General features: G+C 48.2%; 2 protein-coding genes across 3 annotated transcripts; both read right to left on the bottom strand.

Annotated features, from left to right (window-relative positions):
- Positions 1 to 399: 399 nt before the first annotated feature.
- On the bottom strand, positions 400 to 14,832 carry LOC114849321 (pleckstrin homology domain-containing family G member 3). Its single transcript, XM_055506648.1, has 19 exons — positions 14,671 to 14,832; positions 12,679 to 12,738; positions 8,240 to 8,628; positions 7,704 to 7,804; positions 7,131 to 7,200; positions 6,993 to 7,039; positions 6,718 to 6,868; positions 6,308 to 6,439; positions 6,052 to 6,234; positions 5,874 to 5,966; positions 5,634 to 5,720; positions 5,515 to 5,548; positions 5,101 to 5,160; positions 4,994 to 5,026; positions 4,785 to 4,840; positions 4,107 to 4,400; positions 3,542 to 3,634; positions 2,003 to 3,386; positions 400 to 1,854 (listed from the first exon to the last, which is right to left on the bottom strand). Exons 2-19 carry the CDS (start codon positions 12,725 to 12,727, stop codon positions 1,004 to 1,006), a joined length of 4,107 nt encoding a protein of 1,368 aa, XP_055362623.1. The 5' UTR covers positions 12,728 to 12,738; positions 14,671 to 14,832; the 3' UTR covers positions 400 to 1,003.
- A 1,043-nt stretch (positions 14,833 to 15,875) lies between these two features.
- On the bottom strand, positions 15,876 to 19,803 carry LOC114849989 (kunitz-type protease inhibitor 1-like). Of its 2 annotated transcripts, none has more exons than XM_029141888.3 (10): positions 19,267 to 19,803; positions 18,753 to 18,913; positions 18,450 to 18,591; positions 17,667 to 17,837; positions 17,547 to 17,582; positions 17,132 to 17,260; positions 17,009 to 17,059; positions 16,763 to 16,933; positions 16,602 to 16,679; positions 15,876 to 16,396 (listed from the first exon to the last, which is right to left on the bottom strand). In XM_029141888.3, exons 1-10 carry the CDS (start codon positions 19,649 to 19,651, stop codon positions 16,218 to 16,220), a joined length of 1,503 nt encoding a protein of 500 aa, XP_028997721.1. In that variant the 5' UTR covers positions 19,652 to 19,803; the 3' UTR covers positions 15,876 to 16,217. The 2 variants fall into 2 exon arrangements, with proteins under 2 accessions (XP_028997721.1, XP_028997722.1); XM_029141889.3 differs by having other exon boundaries at positions 17,132 to 17,257.
- Between the last annotated feature and the right edge of the window lie 74 nt (positions 19,804 to 19,877).

Below are 19,877 nucleotides of genomic sequence, written 5' to 3'. Positions count from 1 at the left end.
TTCACACAACAACAACAACACAAAATCTCTAATCAGCTAAAGGTTTCACTACAGAAGATGCTTCACTGTTCATTTATCTAATTCTTTTAAACTTCAGATTCTTGAACATCTGAAGAAGAAGCTAAACTTATTCACTGACTCGTTTCCAGCGTCTTACAGAAAAAGAAGCCATTGAAACACTTCTCCACTTTTCTCCGATTAACACATCTTGGACTGAACCATCACTTTGTTCACATCAAATAAATATCAAATAAATATACAGAAGGTCAGACCTTTGTGCCACTGAGCAAGGCTCTACAGGACAGATGCAGTCATTTGTTAAAATAGTCTCTTATTGCTGTATGACAAGAACAGGCTCTTTAAAACATTCAGTAGAGGCACAAAAATCCCAATTATACATTGAAGCTAAAGCTTGTTTATTTTTGATGCCACAGTAAAAAACAATTTACTTACTGCTGACAATTAATTCTGTTGGAGTAGAGTTGCGTTAAGTCTTTACCTGGTTGGCTGCAGTCACGTCAGTGGATAAGAACCAGAAGACTATGAGACCATGTCAGAGAAGGAGTCCAACAGAGCCAGCACCTGCTCAAGTGCCGACATCCTTCCTGTTACATCTCCCAAAAAAACAGGTCAAGTTACACAGAACTGTTGTTTCAGTTGCAGTGAATCCGTCATGGCGTCAGAAGTGACGTTTAGTGGTTAGTCCTGTGAGATCCACACAGATCCACAGCTGTTAACCCACAAATCCATAATATACACAAAAATTCATGTATTTACATAGAACCTGATCATTTGTACTTGAGAAGCGTAAAAACACAATTAAATGGTATCACTAGCAAACAGATTTAAATCAATTCATTTTTACATTAAAAACATATTTAACACATCTGATGGAATGATTCTTCCTAACATACTGTACAAGTACATCATGGTGTGAGTGTTTATTATGTGGAATAAAGCAGTGTCCACATCAGAACCATCTCCTCTCTGACAGTGACTTGTTTCAGCTCAGGCTCTGGAACTTTTCTCTCAGGTGTTTGACGTTGCTGTTTGAACTCAGACCAGCGTCTGGCCTGAACCCAGAGCTGGCTCGTAGTTTCTGGAACTCTGATGCCTTTTCAAGATCTGGAGACCTCGCAGACTCACTCTTTGCCTTCGATTCCTGCCTCTGCTTATATTCATCTGACTCCTGATAGGCTCGGCAACGATCGATGACAGCCATGATGGAAATCTTCTCCCTGCTGGTCGGCGACCGGATCTGAACATAGTTGTCGTCCTCTTCTTCTTTGGATTCTGTAGTAGTTCCTGCAGGAGCCGACTTCGTCTCTGGAAGCTTTTCTACAACAAGGATCTTGTGTTCAGGATCGTTGGGCAACGGTGCCTCTGCTGCAACGTAGTAGCCATGAAGGTTAGTCTCAGACACCTGGTCCTGGAGCTGCTGCAGCTCGCTCATTTGGGCGGTGCCTAGCCGAGGATCCAGAGAATTCGCTCGGTGGAGCCGTGTGCTGTGCTCCTCTCGGCTGGCCTCCCGACCGCCGCGGCTCCTATACGGAGGAACAGTGAGGCTGGAGTGCCTCCTCATGCCGTCAAACATCTGATCTGGGGTGGAGTGACTTCGGCTTATAGGATTCCTATGGAAGGGACCATGCTCAGAATACTTGGAGCGAAGTTCTCGGACGTCGGGCCAGTCGAAGCCCTCGCGGGGGCTGAGGGGGCTGTGGGATCGAGCCTGACCCGGGGAGACGGGGGAGCTGCATGCGAGGCTGGCAGTGGATGGGTTGAGGTACGTGGGGCTCAGGGGCAGAGAAGACGCCTTGTCGTGATAAAGTAGCGGAAGCATCAGGTTGGGATTATCTGGAAAAGAAAGAGTAAAGTATCAAAACACAAATGACTGTGATCCTCTTACAGTTTACATTTAGACTTAAGCAGCTGCACTGAGCGACGCTGTCGCCCACAAGAGCAACACATGAAAACCACACTGTTAAATAACCCTGAACAGTACCTGAGCTCTCCTCCTCCACCACGCAGGGCAGGCTCCTCTGACTGTGCTGTCCAGCCACTGGTGTGGTGCTTTTGATTCTCTGGCTGTACTGACGAGCCAGATGGAGGACTTTGCTCTTGGACCGTTCTACGCCATCCTGCTGGCTCCTACCGGGTTTTCGCTCCTCTGCTTCTGCCTTGAGCTGGGCCACCCGAGGGACCGGTGCCCAGAGGCTCACCTTTGTGTTTTTCAGACTCTGCATAGGGTTTGTGGGTATTTCTGTGGTGCTGGGATCCGCTCCACTCCGTGGGTCACAGCTAATACTCGGTGACTTTGTCTGGGTGAGGGCGGTTGCTTTGGTGCTTCTTAAAGCTTCCTTTAATTGTTCATGTCCTCTGTCCTCACACTGAGTCACACTGATATCTTGCTCCATCGCCTGCCAGATCCTAATCATGTCAGATGAAGGTCTGAACTGTTCCTCAAACTGATTACTCTCCAGGCCTTTACATGTGGATATGAGGTTTTCTTCTGAAATGTCTGGATCTGTGTTTCTCTGTTCAGACCAAGAGTCCAGAAAATCACTGGAAACCACGTGACCTCTGGTATCTGTATTCAAAGTAGACTGTGACTCCAGTGATAGAGGATCAAGATTGGAAGATGTGCAGACACTTGTCTGGATGCTGTTAAGTCGGCTGACAGAGCTCTTAACTAGTCCGGCTGGGATGTACGTCAGACTCTCCCTTCGCCGAAGGCTCCAACTAACATCTTGGTTCCCAGCATTCTCATAGTAATTCTTAATTTTTCCTAAGAGAAGCTGGTCTTGTTTGGACAGGGTGGACTGCCGCCTGCGGTGAAGGCCTCTGTTGGCCTCAAAGATATTGTCCTCTCGTGGAGACAGCATTGTCAAGTCGGTCGCATTGAATGCCTCTGTGAGATCAGAACAGATGTTCATAAGTTGCGTGGGTCGGTCTGTGGGTTCAGCAATGAGGCTGAGGATGCTGTTGGTGCGGCTGGGTACCCGCGGCGAGCAGCAGCCAAGGGAAGAGGTTGCATCCTGGCCCAGACTACCTCGTTTAATGCTATTAAAGTGCTGGGCGATGGCGCTGGCTTGGTCCAAGACAGAGGAAGGAAGGATGCTGGTGGTGGTCTCACCGTCCTTGTCTGGAGATCCCTTTTCCTCATCCTCAGACGACTCAGCGCTGCTCAAGACTTTTGCATCTGAATCGGGCGTGGCTCGGCATGGTTCCTCTGTGGGTTCTGGATGTCCTTCAGGTATCAGAACCTCTGCACTTTGAGGAAATATTGCATTGTTTGGAGAGTTTTGATCCACATAGGGGTCTGTTTGAAGGTCTTCCATTTGTTTAAACTCTGGCATCTTCTCCTTTGGCAAGTTATCAGTGAAGGGCTAGACAGGAACAGACAAGACAAATACACAAGGCTGGTGAATCCAGTGTCAATATCAGAGCCAAAGACCAATAACTTAAGCACAAGTGGCAGGAAATAGTAAAACGGGTTGGACAGAAACATTCAGAAGATCAAAAAGCAGAAAATGGAAGCAACCTGAAGATTTACCGGATAGAACATTGGCTTTGTTTCTCCTGGTCCAGCTTCAGGGATCTGTTGCTTGTCATTGTTAGTGCCTCCCTCTGCACCCTTTAACACAGGAAATGCACACTGAAGCAGACAGTATTTACTAAGTTTACTAAATACAGCTATATGTAATTTGAACCAAAAAGGACAAGCAGACGTCCGGCTCCCCAGCAAACAAGCGTTTATGATCTCTGAAGGAACAGTCCAGCACTTTACAAAGGTCCACTAGGCTGAACAATCTGAACTCCAGGCCTCCTCGTGTTTATGTGCTTCGTGTGTTTCTCATTGTTCCCAACTAAAAGAACAGACGCTTGGTCCAAGTCTTCTTCCCTCTGTATCCAGCGCTAAGCTGAAAAATGTACAACCACAGAGAACAAGACCACTAATTGTTGGACTGTTCCTTTAAAAACTTGAGGTTTTAGGGGGTCTGAGCTTCACACAAAATAAGTAAGAGGGGCTGCTGTTATCTGAGACTTTAGTTTGTTACAAAGGGTTGAGGGAAGGCAGCGGCCATGATAGAGAAGTCCAGCCTCACCGTCCCCGGGATGGAGAGAAAGGTCTGAACCCTGAAGTGCCAGCAGGGGATGGCAGCCAGCAAGGAGCTGGCAAAGTCGTCTACCTGCTTGTCCTCCAGCAGGAGCTCGTCCAGCTCGCTCTCCTCCGTCTGGTGGCGCTGGACAGAGATGGTTCCTTCCTCCTCGTCACTGCAGATCAGCGGCTCCAGCGAGTGCCTTCTGTTGCCCAGCTCGTCCTCAGATCCGGCTGATGGCTCCGCTAAGACCCCAGTGCTGTCGGACTGCAGCAGGAACGTCACAGCGTTCGTTTCTGCTCAGTGACTTTCCTAGAACTACCTGAGTGCTTAGACCCAAAAGCTGAGGTCTTTGCTCATGCCACCTGCCAGCCTCTGATGGGAGTTGACTGCAACATAACAATACCAATGGACTAACTGCCCTGAGTGGAAGCATGTAGTTTGTGAAACCACATAGTACATGGAGGACATTATGTGGTTCACACTGTGGCAAAACACGTGGTATCATAATCTCATAGTTTGAGATATGTATAGAAATGAAGAGGCTGAAACATTTTCTGCAAGAGTTAAGCTCCACTCACACCAGCAGGGGGCAGAAGAAACTCATCACTAACTCATCATCATCTGTAAAACGTTGTTCATTTCTAATTTCTGCAGTTTTCTGGATCAGTCTTTGATGTATGCCCCCAACAGCAATAGAACTTCATAGTAAAAATGCTTGTGTCTTACCATAGAAACCTCTGAAGCCCCAACAGGAGATCCAGTAGCAGAAGGAGGAAAAGAACAAGCAGCACATGAAACCTTTGAACTTTGGATCTAATCACAGGTTTACGGTTGGATTAAACAGTTTGTGTCATGCCTCATTATCAGATACAGTTGTTGTTACTTTATACCTTTGCTGCTCTTCAGTGCCGATTTGGTCAAGTCTGAGAAGAAAAGACAACAAAGAGTTGAAGTGAAGACAACAGAAGGTGCTGCAGACATCCATCGGCTTGTTTACCAGACTGCGAGGACACAGCTTTCTTCAGTCGCTCAGGGCTGTAACGATACCTGGAAGGATCTGTAGTTGGGGAACAGGAAAAAAGATTCCAGATGTGCTGTAACGTACAGAGACACTGTGCAGAACCCTGACACATGGTACCACTCATAACCACGGTGCGTTTAAAGCTCCACCTCAGACAAGTCATTAGTGACCTGTGGAGCGTTACACCACTGTATGAACCATTCGTGTCGTCCGTCACTTATTATAATGCTACAGAACCAAGACAAGAGGATGAGGTGTGAGGGAAAAATCTATAGACCAAGTCAAGAAACCCTTTTGAAAGTTACTTCTCTCTGAAGTAAACACAGTAAAACCCTGACTGGCTCAACAGGAAAGCAGTGAAGAAGAACAAGAGCATCATCATCTACTCACATATGGAGTCCATTTCTAAGATGGCATCTTTAGCCTGAAACAAACAAGACCAAGATCAGTGTGCTCCACCTCCAGCTGTCATCATACTGGTGTGTATCCTGGTCATACTGGAACCTCACCTTCTGGGGGATGATCGCCTGGTGGTTTTCAAGAATAAGCCGTTTAATGTGATGAGACCAAAGCTTTTTCTCCTCCACCGTCTTGGCCTAAACAGGATAACACAGCATGTTCAGTCCGACACGTACAGGCACCACCAGCAGAAACGTCTCTGTTGCCTGACTAACACATGATAATTTTAACAAAACATCAAACGCTCTGTTAGAAGTCAACAGAATCTACACAAGACCATCAAATATCACCTGGACGGTGTGAGGCTGTTTGGGGTGTTTGTAATGAATAATGCTGAAGCTCAGGGAGTCCTTGGCACTTTCTATCAGCATCAGGGTGGAGCACTGAAAACACACACACACAGCAGCATTGTGGTTCTGGACGTCCAGCAAGAAAAAAATTGTGCAGAACAAATGGTCCAATTCTCACAGAGATGTGTGTCTTGTAGACAAAGTGTTCACCGCGGCGCTTAGTGATGAGCAGCATGCGGTCAAACAGGAAGAGCGTCCTCTCGTTTTTGGCTTTGTACACTTTAAAGGTTCCCTCCAGAACCAGTTCTCCGTAGGTGGTGAGGTCAGGACCTTTCCAGTTGAGCAGCAGAGACTGAATCTCCTGCACAGAACACGGTTAGTACGTGACTTATTACCAACGGGTGGTCCCTGCTGCAGCGTGTGCCAGGGCGGACCTGCAACCTGACGGCATGCTCGTGCTTCCTCTTCATGTCGTTGATGTACCAGGCCACCCCCGTCATGGTGTAGATGGCTTCCTCCACCACCTCGTAGCCATCCTCCTCCGGGTCAAAGTGCTTGGCGATCTCCTACACAAAACATCATCCAGCGTAATCAGCAAATCTACCCAGGTTACATTTCTGCAGCTGCTGTGGCCTTCACAGAGGCCGGCAGCCACTGAACAAACTTCATCTCGTGGAACAGAAAGGGCTGTAAGCTCAGCCGGGTCCAAAGCGCACAGTGTGTGTTCAGCACCCCCCCTAGACACAACATGGCCCAAAGGCATCAGCCCAGTTTAAACGCAGAGGAGAGTCAAACAGCTCATCAGATTCAAACCCAGGTAGGACTGGGTGGTCAGGAGTCATACCTGGAGCAGGAGGTGGTATTTGAGGATCCTCTGAACAGGTTTTAGCAGATACGAACCCAAAGGCAACGTGCGCTTCAGTGACGACTGACGGTCACGGAAAAACTTTGCCAACGATTTGTTCCTCATGCATTCGGTCAACGCGCCGACCGAGCTGCAGCCGGAGAGAGAACAACAAAGAATACTGCTTTAAACCAACAAGAAAACAATGTCAAAAAAGGAAGTAAAACGTCTTCATTGACTTCAGCTTTTGAGTGGATTTTCTGGCCATTACTTACTTTGGGTAGTTGGTGCAGTACTGTGTGTAGATCTCAAAGTACTCACTCTGAAATGAGGACAATAGTCCACCGATGATGATGAAGTCACATCCTGACTGCAGCTTTACATCACACCTCAGTAAAACCTCATGTTCTCACCTTCTCAACAAAACACCTGGCGATGGCAACCGGGTCACTGTCGCACAGATCCAGAGCCTGAAGGAGGTCGCTGTGAAGAAAACACGGTCACTGTGACGATGATGGCAACTTCATTAACAACATGCACGAAACAAACCCAAACCAAACTGTTCGACACACCTGAACTGAAGACTCTGATATCAAACGGTGCATCTGTGAATCATCCTAATAAACCATGATGATGCGTTCCATCACCGTTGGGAAAATATCTGTTTTTAACTAAAGTTTAGCTTCAATGAAAAGGTAAGAAGGACAGTAAATCGTCAAATATCTGCACCAATAGCAGCTTTATAGTCCTGCAGGATTGGAGGTTTTTGTGTTTTGTGTCTATAAACTTCACCACAGCAAACTACAAACCACTCCACACTCCATGCAGTGCAGCAGGACGGCCACATGCTGGAAAACAAACTCACCCTGTGACTTGATGCTGAGGAAACCTTGCAGCAACACATCGACCTCAAGTTTATAACAAACAGGTAAGAATCAAAGAGGAAACTGTTTAAAGATAAGAGATGTGATGGTTTTCATTTTCACCTGTTGAACTCGTAAATGTCCTCGATGTTTCCAAACAGAGCACACACCTGCTCAGGATGAATGGACAAATCAGACTGATCAATGATGTGTGCCAGGTAGTCCTGGAGGAGGGGAAGAATGGAGGAGGCAGGAGGCCAGACAGGTCGGAGCAGGGGAGGAGACAAAAGAAGGTGGCTAGGGTTATCATTTGGGAAAATACATAAAAAATAAGATGTTTTGAGATTTTAAGAAACAAAAAGGCCCACGTTTAATACCAATGGTAACTAAACAACAAATAACCCTAATGAACAAAGCAGATGGCTATTGTTTGTGGTTGAGTTCCTGGTTTATCTGTGATCTTAACTCTTACATAAGCAGCTGATCCTGTGCTGCTGAACATCTTAACCACTAAGTTAATTATAATCTGTGACGACAAGGTTTTAATTAGAGCAATCGCACAACTCTGATCTCAAGTCAGTCCACAGCTGTTCCTACCACGGACCCAATCTGGGCTGTTGGGCCTTGATTTCAGAGACAGAACCACTAGCATTGCTTACCTCTACGATCATGCGTAGGTCTCGGACGTACATCCTCTCGGTCTCAATGATCTCCATGACGACCCGGTCCAGGTAGGATAGCTGAGGGTTGGGGGCCATGGTGCCGGTGACGAATGGAGAGTACCTTCGGCTAGAGGCTCGGATTGGAGTCGTCTCCTTGTCTTTGTCAATGAGCCTGAGGCCCTGCCCCTTTTTGTCAGGCTGGGGGCTCAAGTCCAGGTTGACCTTGGGGCCTAAAGTCAGGGTAGACGGGGGATCGTCCCTGGAGGATTCGGATCCTGAGGACAGCGTGGAGATTAGGCTTGCAGGGCGCTCTAAAGAGTCCGACGCTGTGGCTGACGGAGCTCGCTCATTACTGCTGATGGAGGCGGTGGATAGACGGGGCGACTCTGAGGAAGAAGGGGTGAGGGGGTTATTAGAGCCCATCTGACGCTGCTGACACCTGAGCAAAACTAACAACGAGGCTCTGAGCTTCCGTTCAGTTTGTTGGGGTAGCCGCCTTCAGAAAACTGCTCTCCTCCACCCAGTGCCGGATAGCGTGTACTCTCCACACACTCCGTTTAGGAAGATGGAGGCAGCGATGAAAAGAATTCAAGGACTCTGTTATTCCAACTGAAGCAATTTGCAGTGGACACAGTGAAACCACAGACTGACATGCAGGCATGACACCTCCTTCTCACAAAGACAATGAGTCACCTCCTCAACAAAGTGGAGCTGGATCTACGAGCAGGTGCCTCACTCAGTCCATTAAGTATGTGAATTTGATGGAGCCGATCACTAAAGACGCCCACACATGCATTTATTCGTGCTAAAGAATTGGACCATGCTTCAATAAGGTGTCTGTAACTTCATTTCAACAAGCCCTGTAGTTCAACCACACTGTTCGTATCAAAGTGTTTATTTCCAGCCCCGATGGATTAATTCCATCTGATCATGTCCACAGTAAAGACACGCCTCCAAGCAGCAGGTTATAAAAATGTTACCCCACCTGCAGGTGTTTCACAGACACAGTAAAGTCGGCAGCAGGACACAGTCCACAAGCTCATTTCCTGCAGACGACAGAACCACTGCCTCGCGTGGTTAGACAGGATGTGAATCTGAACCCACTACAGCAGTTTCCTCTGGGCGGTTACGTCACCAACAGAGCTCAGATTGGCCCAGTACATTTGAAAGAAAACGCAGACACACGCGACCGTTAGCTATTTGGCTTCCTGCCAGTTCACTGACCAACCAGAAAGTCCATTACTGGATCCTGATGATATCAGAACACCGAGCAGTCTCATCTTACAAACTGCATTCCAACGCAAACTGTTGGACTTTGAGCTCTGCAGCGGTAGCACGTCTTCCAATGAGCACACAAATGTTGTGAGTTCCTCCTCCTCTAGACACACACCGAGCCCCCCCCCACGTCACCTCCTCCTCTAGACACACACCGAGCCCCCCCCCACATCACCTCCTCCTCTGGACACACACCGAGCCCCCCCCCCACGTCACCTCCTCCTCTAGACACACGCTGAGTCCCCCATACATCATCTTCTCTGGACACACATCGAGCCCCCCCCCCACGTCACCTCCTCCTCTGGACACACACCGAGCCCCCCCCCCACGTCACCTCCTCCTCTAGACACACACCGCGCCCCCACCCCCACGTCACCTCCTCCTCTAGACACACGCTGAGTCCCCCATACATCATCTTCTCTGGACACACACCGAGCCCCCCCCCCCACGTCACCTCCTCCTCTGGACACACACCGAGCCCCCCCCCCACGTCACCTCCTCCTCTGGACACACACCGAGCCCCCCCCCACGTCACCTCCTCCTCTGGACAGACACCGAGCCCCCCCCCACGTCACCTCCTCCTCTAGACACACGCTGAGTCCCCCATACATCATCTTCTCTGGACACACACCGAGCCCCCCCCCCCCACGTCACCTCCTCCTCTGGACACACACCGAGCCCCCCCCCACGTCACCTCCTCCTCTGGACACACACCGAGCCCCCCCCCACGTCACCTCCTCCTCTGGACACACACCGAGCCCCCCCCCACGTCACCTCCTCCTCTGGACACACACCACCCCCACCCCCACGTCATCTCCTCCTCTAGACACACATATGCTACGTCACCTCTGACTGCACCTCATGTTCATCTGACACCCCATCAGCAGCCGCCTCACTAATTACTTCTCCTCAATTAAATGCACATAGTTACTCTCCCCCACAGCAGATTTTAAGTTAAATTCAGAGATTTTCTTAGCCATAGGTGAGGTCACAGCAGAGACTGATCTATGTTCCGTTTTTTTGTGTTTGAACCTGCTCCTATCCTGCAGAGCTCTGACCTTTCACTTCCCGCCTTTGAACAGCAACAGAGTAGGACAGGAAGTCAGAGGAGGACAGAGAATGTGGGAGCGACTTGGATAGATGTATTGACCAGTTGTATGCTGGCGTGTTTGTTTGTGTCATCGAGCATCTCAGCAAGGTGTGGACAGGCAGCAGGATAATGGGCAAAGGGCCTTTTTTACCCACAACCTATTTAATTTGTTTGAGGTAAATGAAATGTCAGAAACACCTACTGACTGACCGTCAGAGTGTCCTGGTTCTGAACCTCTGACCCAACTGAAGTAATGGTGTGTGGATCAGACTACAGATGAAACACTGACTGCCTCTCTCTCTGATGAGATTAGTTCTCCCAACAGGTTCACTAGGTTCCAGAGGCATGCACTGGTCTTTGTCAAAACCTGATCCAGTAATGAGGTTTGAAGATGTGTGACTGTAAAAACTAAAACACTTACAATCAGCACACATTTATTCAGCCTGTGTTTCTAATCTGTAATAATTAGGATAAATCGGTCTCCTAATCCAGCACAGATTACGCTTCACAAGCAACCAATCAGCTGCCTCCTCCTCCATCAGATGACCGTACACCTGAAAGGTTGATCCAACAACACAGAGGACACAGGGTAATCTGCATAGATACGGGAAACAAAAACACCTGTTGTCCATCGTGACCTCTGAACTTTCAGCCTTACCAGTGTTATGTAATTCCGTGTCATAGTATTCAGTAGTATCTATCTATCTATCTATCTATCTATCTATCTATCTATCTATCTATCTATCTATCTATCTATCTATCTATCTATCTATCTATCTATCTATCTAAGTGTTGCATATTATGTTTTATAGATGATTAGAACAGAAGCTCAGAACAAACATTTTGAATTAGTCTGTTAATGTACTAGTACTACAGCCGTGTGTGACTGAATCGATAACTCACTGATACATGTCCTTTACATCTATGAGGAACCAGCTCTCGTCTTATGTGAGCTGAGATAATGTTCAAGCTCAGTAGGACAGGAAGACACAAACACAGCGATATGCAAATATCAAACACCAAAAGACCAGTCAACTTCTAACAGCATGCAGCTTGTTAAGAAAAAAGCTCTTCACCGTTTATTCAGTTGATCTCCACAACTGTCATTAGCTCTCTCCACATGATCACTACAAGACTGGCTCGGTTCCTGCAGAATAAAAACTCCCTCTCGTTAAAAGCAGCGAATACGAGCCGACAGCTAGAGGGCAGAAGCAGCTCCAACCTTTAGGAGAAATGTGATTGTCAGAGAAGACTCTGTAAAGTACCAGCCTACCTTAAACAGTGGTCTGCAGCAGGAGGAGACAGAGGCAGCAATACTAGAACTGACAAGGTCTGCGTCCACCTGCAGCCTGGCAGGAGGCGTTAATCCCATTAGAGCGCTGCCGCCTGCCGGACTGGACTCCAGCACAGCGACCGCCACAGCTGCTGCCTCACTAATAATAAACGCTCATCACAGTTTGAAGCAAGTTGGCTCTTCTGGTTCCTCCCACAGTCCAAACACAAGCAGGCTACCTGTATGGTGCCAACCTGCTTCTGCTCAGGCTTCAGCAGCAGATGGTGAGTGACTTGTGACGTTCTGATGATACGTTCACGCAGAGCAGCTCATCTTCTGTGTTTGGACATTTACAGTGAACTGGACATGAGCACATGTGTGTGTGATTGATTGTAATGTCAACACACACACACACACACACACACACACACACACACACACACACACACACACACACACACACACACACACACACACACACACACACACACACAGAGGAGTCTTTTGTCCTGTGAGACGGTGCAGATGTTGCTGTCAGTTCCCTCCACCACTGACTGCAGAGACGCAGCACGCAACAACAATGACAACTAACAACAAAGATCCAACTGTGATCTGCTGCACACAGCACCGGAACAAATGTGATGTTGAGGACTAGTATGTGTGTGTGCCGTGTTTTTGTCCGTCAGACGTGGTTCTGTAAAGCCTTCCTGGACGTTCTACAGCACACACACACACAACCTGAGTCAGCAGAGCAGACACCACAAACACCACGCCAGGGGTAGAACCGGACCTTCTTACCTTCACTCATCGAAGCGTCATTAGAGGAGGTTAGAGATCCTTCGGGCATAGTGGCGTGACCTGTGAACACACACACGCACACGCACACGCACGCACACACACACACACACACACACACACACACACACACACACACACACACACACACACACACACACACACACACACACACACACACACACACACACACACACACACACACACACACACACAGGTTTAAGGTAAACATCACTAGGCGCATCAGTACAAACACAAATAATACTCTGGGAGTCACAGAACCAGGATCAGCTGACCCATGGATCAACAAAGTTTAACTAAACACTGGCAAATGCTGGTTTTACTGGTTCTACTGGTTCATTTTCCTTTAGACAACATGCAGCAGGACATCAAAGGATGATTCCACAGAAATTGCTTTGTGTGCTTGAGGTGAGGTGATATGGGTTCTAAAGGTCCCTCTGTCTCTGACTCTAAACGGGTCAGCTGTGTGAACAGGAACCTCAGAGATGTTCTGTCCTAAAATCCAATGGACTTTCTGTCCATCTTAAGGCGTCTTGGCAGTGAGGGGCATCATCTTGGTGGATAAATGATCCTGTTCGCTGCGGTGTGAACAACAGGTGATTCTGTTTGGGCCGACACACACAGTGAAACTGGCCAGAGTGCGTTAATGTGCAGGTCCTGTTCATCTGAGTCAGCATCAGTGACACTGAGGGTCAATCACAAACCGGACCAACCGGCTGCTGGACACGGATCTCTGCTGCATCATAGGACATCTCCCAACTCTTAGTCTTTGGAAAACTTCTGGTACCAGATGTAAACTCATTCTTTTTGGGTTTTGGACATCAGAACACTCAGAATCAGCTTCACTAACAAGGTTTGACATAAAAGAGTCTGACTCCAGTTCTGGTTCCCCTAATGAACAAACAACTGGGTTGCACAACCTGCATCAGTTAATTCCATAAATATAAAAACGAAAAACTAGATTTTGTGTTGGAAAACAGGTGGCTGAGCGGGTTGTGCAGTAACTTACAGCTGATCCATGTACACGAGCAGCAGCTATGTGTCGTTCAGAGACGAGTCTGAGACACAGTGGACACTTTTACTCTTTTCAAGCACAGAAGCTTCCACCGCATCCATTTCTTCCACACTAGCTTGTACAGTAACCTGGAGACCAGTACACGACCAGTACAGTAACCTGGAAATCCACAACCTGTAATAACCAACGACAGAAATCCTGTCAGGTGTGGGTATCCTGGGGCCAGGTGTTTGCGCATGCTCAGACTGCCGCTGTCCAGGTCGGGGAATCTGGTTACCAAAACTAGCGTTTGTTTGTGCACTGATCGGTTTATTCTGCTGCTTTCACCGTTTGCTATTTCCCTGCAGATACGTGATACAGCAAGACGTTCCACCAACCACACTCTCAACGTGTTCACACACGCATCGCGCTTCGACTCACATGGGCGGGTTCCGCCGCAGGACCAGGTTTCGCCCAACGCGCCTCAGGGCTTCGCTTTAAGGAGCAGTTGCCTCGGTTGACTTCGGCACGATGCGTTTCACGTTTCAACCTTCAATGACGTGAAGGTGGGAAGCGTTCAGACGTGTCTCGGTTTCCCAACACCGGCGTGTTTAGTGGCGAACTTGGAAGATGCGGAATTTCACGGATCAGTGCTGTATCACAGCTGAGCCGAACTGAGGGCGGCTCCGCGCCGAGTTCATCACTTCTAGGTGAAGTTATAAAAGCGCAGTGTCCGCTCCGTCCAGCACAACTTTAAACGCTAACATTCCCCAACGAGGTTCTGCACGGCCAGCATGATGGACAGATGTAATATTAAACGTTAGTTACATGAAGCCAGTCACCTGGCCGAACCGCAGTGGGTCTACAAACAAAGTTCTTGTAGATTCGGTACCGTCGCTTCGAGTGAGGACATTTACTGAGACACACAAAATCAGCAGGTTTGAAGCGTTTCCTGAAACACGATAAAAGTTTCCACCCACCTCAGTAAAATCGGATTCAGAACCAGAACCTGAATATTATGAGCAGGATCACCCGTCTAGTCCGGGCCCGGTCGTGTGTCAGTGAAGGTTCTTCAGTGTTTCTCTTTTGGACCCTCTCGTCCCGTCTCTACTGTCCGCTCTCTGCTGACTCCCACTCCGAGCCACTGCGCATGCGCGCAGTTTAAACCTGAAAAAGTACATCGTGACTTCCCCATAATGTATTTTACCCCGAAGGTTGCTGAGCGAACCTGGGAAGGTCAGCGGTGGCCATTGGTTTCACTATCACTGTTGTTACAGCCGTGTCAAGAACAACGAAACTAATCCAGAAAAGTAAACGGACAGAGTCAAAGAGAAGAGGAGACAGACAGGATGGATGCAGGTCACAGCTGACAACACAGACCCGGTTGTATGTATTCAAAACTGGTTCAGCGAGACCCAATAGAGTCCCCGGACTGGTTCCCTGTAGGGTAGTCTATAGGAGCCAATGGGGGTCAAGCCTGTGATGATTAGTAAATGTAGTTTATTGTGTGTTTCGTTTTTTTCTGAACTGATGACGACGTCTTACACAGCATTAAAAATTAAAGCCGCATTGTTGAGGATTTTACCACTAGGGGGCAGCACAGCTTCATCTGTAACATCTCATCTGGACGCCCTGCATCTGGATGCACTTTCATATTAGAACGCTGGAGACATTTTTATTTGAAAATCAGAAAAAAATAGACGACTACACCTGAAATATTTACAGATCAAAGGTAAACTTAATGTAGAGTAAAGCTTTTCAACTCTCAAAGTTAATACATTCAGTTTTAGTCTTTTATCCACATTATATACATTCATTCTGAAATGTGTTTACCAAGTTAGTCTTTAAATAATGTTAATAAATATATGTTAAACTTTTCGAATAAAATTCAATTTATTGATTAATGTGACTAAACTGCACAGCTTGTCTTCTGCTGGACGCTAATAAAACTGTTCGGTGTCAGGGTGGCAGAGAACGAAGTCGGTTGGAGACGAGTCCAAACACGACCGAGGACGCCAGTTTCAACCCGTTCTAAACAGAGATTAACCAAACCTCTGGAACACACACTAGTAAACGCTTGAGGTCTGGACCAGAACCAGCCTAGTCCAGCTCCTGATGGTTCAGCTTCTAAAACCCAAACGTCTATGGTTTATTTTTGCTTATGAAGTAAAACTTAGTGACATGATTATTGTTTTTGACATTTTATTGACAAAGTAAAATACAAAACAATGGCAACTGATGTTACAGACAAGACTATTAAAACGATCTGAACTTGATATTTACAGTAAAACCAATTCACATTAATCTAAACCTGAGAGCCGTTGTGTGTGTGTATATATACATACATACATACATACATACACACACACACACAAAGTCAAATATGATAAGACATACTGAAACAGGACAGAGTCTCAGCAAACTAAAAAACAAGGACCCTCTGAAAGCCAGAGAAGAGGTTGACGGCTTCCTGACAACACCCAGTACATCAAACAGAACCTGTGACATCATAGATGTCGTGATGACATCATACAGGTTTAGTGGTGCTGTTGTAAACAAGCGTGTTCTGCTCAGATGATGTCGCAGCAGGACTGGTTGCAACAGGCTCATGGCTCCTTGCTTTCCGGGCCCTCAGCACACAGTAGACCCCGATGGCCAACAAGGCCAAGATGGACACCGTCAGAATCACTGCCAGCGCCACGTGTCCTGGGGAGAACACGATGATGTCATTTTCTGTCAGCTGCAACGCTTTAACCACTGAAGGAGACCTAAATCCACCCTGGGTAGTGTAGTTAACATGTAGAAGCAGCGATTATCTGATTACATGACTGCATGATTTCACTGCTTGAACCTAGAAACGATTGGCTTGAGAAATATTTGGCGAGTCAGAAATTTAATACATTTAACTGACCTGAGCCTTCTTCATGATCATCATCATCATCATCAGCCTCGTAACGTTCAAACATCCCTCTGGAAAATACGCTGCTTTCTGCAGAGACACAGGAATAAATGAGTCCAAGTGTGGTGGTACTGTTGCTCCGTAGGCCTGCACTGCAGCATCTCGCTTCGTACCCGTTACTCCATCGCAGGCGCTGCTGCACTTCTCCTTCCTTTCAAAGTTATTGTTGTTTGCGTCACAGCCGCCGTAGGTGAACTGGAAGCATTTCCTCTGCACGGGGTCGTAGTACCAGCGGGTGTGACTTGCCCGGCACGGACCTGTGTGGGGAGACTGTGTGCACTGGGCTGTGGGGGCAGCACCGTTAGCATGTAGCCTGACACGTTCTCATGGTAGAAAGTTTGTTCTGGAGTTACGCTCACCTTCCCTTGGGTCAATGTTGATACTCATCAGGCGAGAGAAGGTGTGGTTCACTGAGGAAGAGGAGGAGGAGGAAGGTCATAGGTGCAGGTTTAGTCTCAGGTATGTGTGTGTTTGTGTGTTACATTTGCTGCAGTATGTCTCGTCTGTTCCGTCAATGCAGTGCTTCACTCCATCACACTCCAGACTCCGGTCCAGACAGCAGTGTCCATCACATTTCAGCTGGTCAGGATGACAGGTGGAGTCACAGACTACTGAATGAACACGAACACGAACACACACACACACACACACACACACACACACCACACCACACACACACACACACACACACACACACACACACACACACACACACACACACACACACACACACACACACACACACACACACACACACACACACACACACACACACACACACACACACACACACACACACACACACACACACACACACACACACACACACACACAGTTAGCTATCCCTGACATTATGCTGCAGCACTTATGTGTGAAGAGGTGCATTGTGGGGCAGACCAGAGCTAGGCAGCATGATGCTCCTCTCGAACGACGCTGTGGACAAAAGACAACAGATCAGGTTTGTGTAGCAGCATACGTTGTACAGCTCTTGTCCCGTTTGCGTCCCCTGAACGCTACCTGTTACACCCCGGCAGGCGGCCGTGCAGTCCTCTGGGCTCAGGTAGTTGTTCTGGTTGGGTTTGCAGCCTCCAAAGGTAAACGGCTGACAGCTGCCGTTGGCGGCGCTGTAGAACCAGCGAGGAAAGGCAGCGCGACACGGGCCGGGCTTCATTGGAGTCAGACAGTACACTGACAGAGACGCAGTGTAGCATTAATACAGGCAGCAGATCTGTACATCACTGTCCAGATCTTTTATTTTAGCATGAATATGGTTCCTTCACATGCTGTATTTTACTTATGATGCTGTATTTTTCAACTCTACTGTGTTTTATTGTGCTGTTGTGAGTCGCAATTTTCCCACTGCAGGAAATTTAGAGGTTTTCTTATTCTAAATATAAAAGATGATGAAAATCATATTGCTGTCCAAATATTTATGGACCTTCTGTACAGATGTAGCAGCTCTTAAATAAATAACATCAACTAGACAGAAAAACATCAAAGTGATGACACCTATTACATCATCAGCTGTTTTGACCTAAATCTACTGCTCAGAAGTCATTTCTGGTCTAATGGTGGCTTATAGTATTCAATGTGCTGCAAGTACAGACAAGTATCGGTGCATGAATTGAACCCATACAGGGAGTTCGTTCTCACTCACTCACACACACACACGGCACTGGTTAATCTCAACTTGATGAGTCAGTGACCGTGTGGTTTTAGCCACTGAAAACAAAGAACTGCAGGTTGACAAAAAGGAGGTAAAAAAACAGCTTCTAAGAGCAGTTTGTCACCAACACTCACAGCTGGACTGCTGCAGGTCCAGGACCCGGACCTCCACCTGGTCCCCGTCAGCCTGGCCGTTTGAGTCGGTGACGGTCAGTTTGAAGACGTACAGGCCCGGTAGCAGGTTGGTGACATTCATCTGGTCGGGCAGGTCGGTCTTCTGCACAATCACATTCACAATGTTAATTCGAGAGCACGTTCTGCTTCACCTGAGCTCCAACGATGGCACCAACCTACAACACAGTGGAATAAACAGTAAGAGCAGAACCTTTTGAGTTGCGTCTGGTTTAGCGGGTTGTTGCTCTGCAGGTGAGCCCCTACCTCCATGACGACGTCTTCGTCTCCGCTCTCCAAGCTCCAGCTGTAGTCAACGATCTTGGCGCCGCCCAGCGCTTCGCTCTCAATGCCATTGAGCAACACGGCCTCTCCGGGCTGAACCACAATATCACGGCCCGCGTTGGCGATGGGGAGATGCAGCTTACCTGCAGACACAGGTGAGAGAGCAGAACCAGTGAGGACGGGACTCTAGGAGTCCTGCAGGTCCTCTGTGGCCAAAGTTCGAACCCTCAACCGTGGAGCAGCTGTTACCTGGAAAAGTCCAACTTCACTTCTTGAGAACGCGACTAATGTGAACTGTCACCAGCTAAACATGCGGGTCACACCCTGCTCTGCTGTCAGGGCAGTTTCAGAGAGACCCGATGCTGAAACTCTGCTACTGGTCCTAGATGCCCTGCCAACTTATGACGCCATGTGGTACTTTAAATAACACAAGCTTTTTATTTTAATCTGGTAACAAACGCAGGCGTCGACACTGTAACAACAGGTGTGGACCCACCTTTCCGCTGCGGGTCCCTCAGGTACTTCTGGAACACGGGCTTTGTTACGTAGCTCAGGTATCCGGCCCGGTTCGCGAACCTGCACACGAAGCGGTTTCTGTAGACGCAGTTGAACAGCACGCACGTGCGGTTTTCCGCCTCTGCCGCTCCTATTTGGAACAGCGCCATGTTGCAGCGCGGCTCCGAACAGCACACGTTCTTACATTCCGCACTCGAGTCCACGTACACGGTACCGAGCAGCGCCGCTCCGTCCCTTACCGAGTCTTTCGCGTCCACCACAAAGTCTTCCCGACCGGTTCGAAAGTTCTCGCCGCAGTCCGCTGCTCCGCCGCGCGGCAGCAGCGACAGTGAGAGGAGCAGCAGGACGGAGGTGGACGGAGGCATTTTCAGCTGCAGTCGGTGTGAAAGGAGCAGAATAAAGCGTTAACGCCACCGGACCGGACCGGTTCGCCCTCCTTCTGTCTGTTCTGGGCCGCCCGTTTCACAGTTTAAACTCTGCTCCGGTCGAACTCTTCGTGTCCGTCCTGCCGCTCAGGTGAGATTCTTACACAAACAGGAAGAGCATTAGGGTGACGTCAATCCAGGTGTGGCCACACCTGTGGGAGGTTCG

The sequence above is a fragment of the Betta splendens genome, chromosome 24 (assembly GCF_900634795.4).
Source record: "Betta splendens chromosome 24, fBetSpl5.4, whole genome shotgun sequence".
In the NCBI taxonomy this organism is placed as follows: Eukaryota; Metazoa; Chordata; class Actinopteri; order Anabantiformes; family Osphronemidae; genus Betta; species Betta splendens.
Note: the sequence above shows the minus strand (reverse complement) of the source record. Positions and strands in the feature narration are given on the sequence as shown.